We start from the raw sequence: 6,916 nt of genomic DNA, 5'->3' as shown, positions 1-6,916 counted from the left end.
ATGACATGTATGGCTTGCAACATTTGATCATTTTTCTGCATTAAAGTCTGTTTTTATATATGACCAAATCTCATTATTTCTCAAGGTAATTTACACTGAGGGGTTCTGGTCGGGTCCTGAAACTGGTAAATGAACCATGGAGGTACACAGAGACAAAAATGAATGAACTCCAACACCATGCATTTCAGCATTACAATGCCTCATCAACCATGTGTTATTTTCTTTCACTTCACAATTGTGTGCTACTTTGTAGTGGTCTGTCACATACAAAGTGACAAACCCAAATATACATGGGCTTTGCGGGTGAAACATGACACAAAGGAGAAAAAGTTCAGGGGGTGTGAACACTTTTGGGAAGACATTTCATTACTTGGAATAGAGCATCGGTTTTTTGAAGGGCATAACAATGGTTAAAAGTGGCTTTCTTCAAGGATTTCATCAGACAAGTGTCTCTTATCTTTGGTCTGTCAGAGTCAAGGCTTTGGCCTTGATGTGGTTGCATATAAGTGCAGTGCCGCATGAGCTCGAAGCCTTCCTTCACAGCTTCTCCCTGCGATGCATGGCCACAGGTGAATCAGATCACTCCGTCAGGACCCTCCTCTCACAGATATGGCTTGCGTTTTTCTGATTGTCTTTGCTATCCTTGTTCTGGTTGTGTTGACGTGGCAGCTGAAAGTCAAGTCCTCGTTTGGCTCCGAGGAGCCCCCTCACCTCCCCACGCTGCCTTTAATCGGCAGTCTGCTGAGTTTGCGAAGCCAGCATCCTCCTCACGTGCTTTTTAAAGAGCTGCAGAAAAAGTACGGACAGACGTACTCGCTGATGATGGGCTCTCACAGGGTAGTGATCGTCAACCAGCATGTGCACGCCAAAGAGATCCTGCTGAAGAAGGGAAAGATATTTGCAGGGAGACCAAGAACTGTGGGTACCGTTTCTCTTTGTGTGTCCTCGGCTTCATCTCTCATGCTGATGCTGTCCTTTGTGCTTTTGTTCTGCGTGCCATGTGTATTTCAAAGGTAACTACAGACATTCTGACCAGAGATGGAAAAGACATTGCTTTTGGAGATTACAGTCCTGCCTGGAGGTTCCACAGAAAAATAGTGCATGGAGCTCTTTGCATGTTTGGAGAAGGATCTGCCACCATTGAGAGGATGAGTGAGTACAGATCACTACACTTCCTTTAATGTAACATGTTGAAATATAGCAACACTGATTAAAAAAATATTTATTCACGCATCTAGAAATTCTCTCTGGCATTTATCCATACAGAGTGCCTTTGTGTGTGTTTGTTTGTAATACCTTGTGGGGACCATTTTTCTTACACATACTACGCTGTGGGGACCAAAGTCTGGTCCCCACAAGGGGAAGCATTGTTTTTGGGTCAGGGGTCAGATTTAGGACTAAGGTGTGAATTGAGTTTTAGTTAGGGTTATGCATAGGGTTAGGTAAGTAACGGATAGGGTTTGGATAAGGGTAAGGTTTATGCTGTAGAAATGAGTGGAAGTCAATGGAAAATCCCCACAAAGGTAGCCAGCCAAACATGTGTGTGTGTTTGCACGTGTGTGTGTGTGTGTGTGTGTGTGTGTGTGTGTGTGTGTGTGTGTGTGAGAGAGAGAGAGAGTGGAGCAAAGTAGCTAGGAGAAATGTTGTGCACTCAGTTTTCTTTTGGCATATCAGTTTTTTGGAGTGAACACAAATCAATTTCCTCCAAAGTGATTTGTGGTCCTGTAGTGTTAAAATGATTGAAACCTATTAAGTTTATCTACTGGGCAGAACCGGACAGTAACTGAACATGCTGGACCTGTGGTGTGCTCAGTCTGTGCAGAGGCCCAGTCTTTGTGTTCCACTGTGTCCGAGGCAGCTTCTTTGGGCCTGGCTCTGGATCTGGCCCCTGAGCTGACTCGGGCCGTCACAAACGTGGTCTGTTCCCTCTGCTTCAACTCATCCTACGCCCGCGGAGACCCAGAGTTCGAAGACATGCTGCGCTACAGCCAGGGCATCGTGGACACGGTGGCTAAGGACAGCTTAGTTGACATCTTCCCCTGGCTACAGGTCAGCCGATGTCAACGCCCCACACAGAGACAGCTTCAGATGTGGGAAATGAGGTTGTAATCAGAAAGACACGTGAAGTTACAGCTACAATAGTTGCTACATAAACAATAAGAATAGTACAAAAATTACAACAAACTAAATTAGCCAGAAACAGATGTTTCATCCAGTTTGAACAAGAGTACATTGAGGTAAATTTTCTCTCATGATAACTCATAGAAACATTAGCCTTAAATCTCTCCAACTTCCATTAAATGAGACCAATATGTTTAATAATCAAGTTATTAAACTGGTTTGAGGGTCTGATCAACATGGTAAATGTTTAGGTAACAAATCATACAGAGTACAAACTCAAGTTCTCCAGTTCTTTACATCATTGGGTTTAAGAGGCAACCTGCTTTGTTGCTTTTAAAGGGCAGTTTGTTTCACCTTAACACCTGAATAAAAACATGTACAAAAAATGTCTTCAGTAAATATTGAATCATATAGTAAAGATAATTTGAAACATGTTATGATCAAAACTGATTAACTTCTGCCTCTGTGGCCCAGATTTTCCCCAATGCAGACCTGCGTCTTCTGAAGCTCTGTGTTTCAGTCAGAGACAAACTTCTGCAGAAGAAGTATGAAGAGCATAAGGTAGGCACTGATGTTGAAACCATTCATGTAGGTTAGAACCCATATTAAAACTGCACAAAAAGAAACGAAACGCAATGTTCCAATTAAACTGACCGTTACATGAATGGGCCACTAGGTCCACTTTGTAGCCTATTATGTTGAACTTGACATATCAGCCCTCAAGACAAAAGTTTGGTCAGCCCTGATCTAACAATATGTGTCTTATTTACTGCTGCTGCACTGCCTGTTATTGGCTATTAATATTCGAGTAAGAATAACAAGTAAGGTTTATTGACCAGAAATGCAAACTACACTGAAGAAAAATATAAACGCCCCATGTCAAATATTGTTGACACGTGTAGTTAACAACTGTAAATGAGCATTTGCTGACATTTTGTTGAACAAAAGTAATATTTCTCTTGATTTCTGTATAATTTTTAATCCAACTTGCTTCTCAGTGAGCATTACTCAGTTAGTTGTTATTTTTTTTACTCAGTGCATGGGTGGGGCATGTCCAGTGGTCGATCGGACAAAATGAGCAACAATCTGACAATCCTTGGACTGGGGACAGTAAAAGGCCACCCCAAAATGTCAAATTTTGTCAAGTGTCATAACACCTCAGATGTTCATCAGAGCAGGAGCTGCACGGCTCAGTGTACATTATCAGATCTTAAAAATAAAAACAAAAAAACCTTTTTCCTCTTTATTTTCCTCCTGAGTGATACGACCTCTCATCTCCTGTTTGTTTTGACTGTGTGTGTGTGTTGTGTGTGTGTTGTGTGGGTGTGTGTGTTGCACACCGACTCTTTCCCGTCTCCCAGGCAGACTACAGCGACAACGTCCAGAGAGACCTGCTGGACGCCCTGCTGAGAGCCAAACGCAGCGCTGAGAACAACAACACGGCGGACGTTGACACGGCGACTGCAGGCCTCAGTGACGATCACCTCCTCATGACTGTGGGCGACATCTTTGGAGCCGGTGTTGAAACCACCACCACTGTGCTCAAGTGGGCAGTAACATACCTCATCCATCATCCAGACGTAAGCCACGAATCCCTGCTCTGTTTATTCTGAACTCTATCAAACTTTCAGTACATTTAATGCTGCTCAAGCTGTTATTCTTATTTAGTCCTCTAGATGGCAGTCATACTATGATAGATGAAAATAGGACAACGTTTTCGGATATGTGCAGATGTTACTCTTTCTCAAGTTTTACAAATGAAGACCATGTTGACGCCCCCTAAGAATATATTCAAGCTTTCATTGTTGCAGTGCAGCATGCAACAAATTATTTTATTTTTATCAATCACAACTCACTATTATTGGTGCATCTAATAACCCATTTGAAATACATTCAGTTTAAAGTTAATTAATGATACCTCACTTGTTAAATAAGGTATTAGTAATTATAAGTTTCTAGGAACTTAAATTATTAATGGGGCTGGAGCTCTAAACATCTCACTATTAAAAAAAAACAAAAACTTCTCATTTTTACTGCATGAAGCCAGATTTGATCACTTCATTTTTTCTTTAATTCTATGAACATCAAGCTTGATCTAACGCCGTAGAACTGAGACAAAACCTTGTGAATTTCTAACTGAAATGATTTAATTTTCAAATGGGTGCTATTGGTTGGAATGGTTTTACGATTCAGTTTGTTTGTTTGTTTGTTTGTTTGTTTGTTTGTTTGTTTTTCCAGGTACAGAGGCGAATCCAGGATGAGCTGGACACTAAGATAGGAGCAGATCGCTCTCCCCGCCTCAGAGACAGAGGCAGTCTGCCCTACCTGGAGGCCACCATTAGAGAGGTGCTACGGATTCGCCCAGTCGCTCCGTTATTCATCCCTCATGTGGCGCTAAGTGACGCCAGGTAGAGTCGATATCGTCGTAATTTAGAACAATATTTACCTCCATACTGATAATCCTTTCAAGCACATCAACAGAGTGATTTGAACTGTTTCCTCTCATCAGTATCGGAGATTTCAAAGTTAAGAAAGGAACTCGAGTCATCATCAACCTGTGGTCTCTCCATCATGATGAGAAGGAGTGGAGCAATCCTGAGCACTTTGACCCTGGTGAGACATCTGACCTCCAAACATCCAAATACTCTGTAGCTCAGAGAATAGTTTATAAGTCACTGAATGTTTTAGTACCACAACACATTAAAGATCTGCTGTTGTCGTATCAACCTTCCAGACCTTTTCAGGTCTTCTGGTTCTGGTTCTGGTTCTGCTCTGCGTCCCCAGAACCAGAACCAAACATGGAGACGCAGCATTCAGCTTCTATGCACCACAAATCCAGAACAAACTTCCAGAAAACTGCAAAACAGCCGAAACACTGAGTGCCTCTAAATCTAAACCTTGAACTGCCTTGTTGCTGAAATGTGTTATACAAATAAACTTGATTGATTGATACTAGGTTGAATAGCCAGTCTGCTGATTAGTTTGAGCACTGAGGCCACCTAGTGACTTGTTTATCATTCAACCATGAATAAAGACACCAGTACTAATGAGACGCCTGACTAAACTGTGTCTAAACTGAGAGTCCTGGTAGTTTGACTGAACCATTTTTTTTTCATCTAGGTGAGTAGCTTAGTTCTCCTATGAACAGTTCTGATGTCCATCAGTCCAATCCTGCTGTCTTCCTCTTACAGGTCGCTTTCTGGACAGTGAAGGCACAGGGCTGACCATCCCGTCATCTAGCTACCTGCCTTTCGGCACCGGGATCAGGGTGTGCTTGGGCGAGGCCCTGGCCAAGATGGAGCTCTTCCTCTTCCTGTCCTGGATCCTACAGCGGTTCACCCTTTCTGTCCCACCAGACCACTCCCTGCCTAGCCTGGAGGGCAAGTTTGGCGTGGTCCTCCAGCCAGTCAAATACAAAGTGAAAGCTACACCCAGACCAGGCTGGGAGAGAGCAAAGAGCCAGATGTGCTGAGAGCCGATCCATGCTCCACTTTCTGCTTCAAACCCAGAGAACAGAGTTAGGAACGAGCCAGTAAACAGAACAGGCAGCCGTGCTTTGCACAGATAACATTTTCCAATATATAAAATCCATGAATATATCTTTGCAGAATAAACCACATAAAAATTGCGCCTGCAATCTGACATACAGGAACTGAACACATTTCCTCTTCTGTGGTATTTCACTGAACAAACCTGAGGAGAGACGTTGTTTTCACTCCAAAACACTAACACAGACTGTCGTTATGCTACTTTAAAGTACAATTGTTACCTTAATCTGAGATAATGTACTAAAGAAACTTTTTGTGTTATTGTAGTAGACTTGTTGCTGTACTTCACTTTTTTTATGCCTCAAACATTTAATGGAAACATTAAAGTCAAATTGTTGATAAAAATCTGTTTCAATTATAAAGTTTGTTTACAATGAAGAAGCTCGATCTGAACCGATCTGATACGGAGCGAAGAGGAGTGGCTCTGCTGACTCTGCACTTCAGGTTGAATAAAGTAGAATAAAACAGAAGGTAACTCTTTATTTTACAGGGTGTGCATAACACTGACATGGCACTGTCATAAACATGACATAACATCTGTCTAAACATGAAGGAGTCTTTATGAATGTTTATGACTGTTGTCATGAAGTGTCGTTTGGTAAATAATGACACTTTTAATGCAAAGTTGACACTTTTAACAGACGCCGAATGCGAGTTTTAATAGAATTTTGCATTAAAGGTGTATTTATTTACCAAATAATGCAAAATTGACACATTTAGTGGAGTTTTAATGCAACTTTTAGTGCAGCTTTGTATTAAAGATGGAACTATTTACAAAATGACACTTCATGAAGACATTTATGAAGTTATATTATGTTTATGACAGTGTCATGTCAAATAACGCCCCTTCAAATAAAGTGTTACCAAATAGAACAGATTTATTCCCATGGTGGAAACTGTTTTTCAGAGTTCTCTTCACTCTGGATGCATTCTGAATGACACTGAACCCTAAAACAGCCTGGATCAAACTGGTCACAGATTATGATGGCCATAATAATCCCTGACCTTAATCTACAACCCTGTAAATAATGACAGAGTTCATTACAACTGTTTTTCAGATGTCTACCATGTCATAGCTCTGGATGTTCTTTTTAATGAATAATGCTTAAAATCACAGAGGACAAACATGGGCATCAGGACACTGTATTTGTCGGAGTCTTTTACCTTAGAGTTAAATACAAATATAATTATAAGCAATATAAAATTCAGTGTTGTGGTACTCGAAATTGGTCTTGGTCTCGAGACCA

General features: G+C 41.4%; 1 protein-coding gene across 1 annotated transcript; it reads left to right on the top strand.

Annotated features, from left to right (window-relative positions):
- The first annotated feature begins 516 nt into the window (after window positions 1-516).
- cyp17a1 (cytochrome P450, family 17, subfamily A, polypeptide 1) lies at window positions 517-6,014 on the top strand. The gene is made up of 8 exons (XM_015014996.1): window positions 517-918; window positions 1,014-1,152; window positions 1,814-2,049; window positions 2,596-2,682; window positions 3,483-3,701; window positions 4,360-4,529; window positions 4,631-4,734; window positions 5,313-6,014. The coding sequence occupies exons 1-8, from the start codon at window positions 610-612 to the stop codon at window positions 5,591-5,593; spliced, it is 1,545 nt and encodes a 514-aa protein (XP_014870482.1). The 5' UTR covers window positions 517-609; the 3' UTR covers window positions 5,594-6,014.
- Window positions 6,015-6,916: the final 902 nt, after the last annotated feature.

The sequence above is a fragment of the Poecilia latipinna genome, unplaced genomic scaffold, assembly GCF_001443285.1.
Source record: "Poecilia latipinna isolate Pla-1442-1.1 unplaced genomic scaffold, P_latipinna-1.0 Scaffold1873, whole genome shotgun sequence".
NCBI classification, from domain to species: Eukaryota; Metazoa; Chordata; class Actinopteri; order Cyprinodontiformes; family Poeciliidae; genus Poecilia; species Poecilia latipinna.
Note: the sequence above shows the minus strand (reverse complement) of the source record. Positions and strands in the feature narration are given on the sequence as shown.

What these genes read in the sequence shown, in the direction of transcription:
- cyp17a1 (XM_015014996.1), top strand. Translation starts at nt 610, where the DNA reads ATGGCTTGCGTTTTTCTGATTGTCTTTGCTATCCTTGTTCTGGTTGTG. An exon ending in TTGCAGGGAGACCAAGAACT is followed by an intron (nt 919 to 1,013) that starts GTGGGTACCGTT and finishes TGTATTTCAAAG; the next exon opens with GTAACTACAGACATTCTGAC. An exon ending in GTGGCGCTAAGTGACGCCAG is followed by an intron (nt 4,530 to 4,630) that starts GTAGAGTCGATA and finishes TCCTCTCATCAG; the next exon opens with TATCGGAGATTTCAAAGTTA.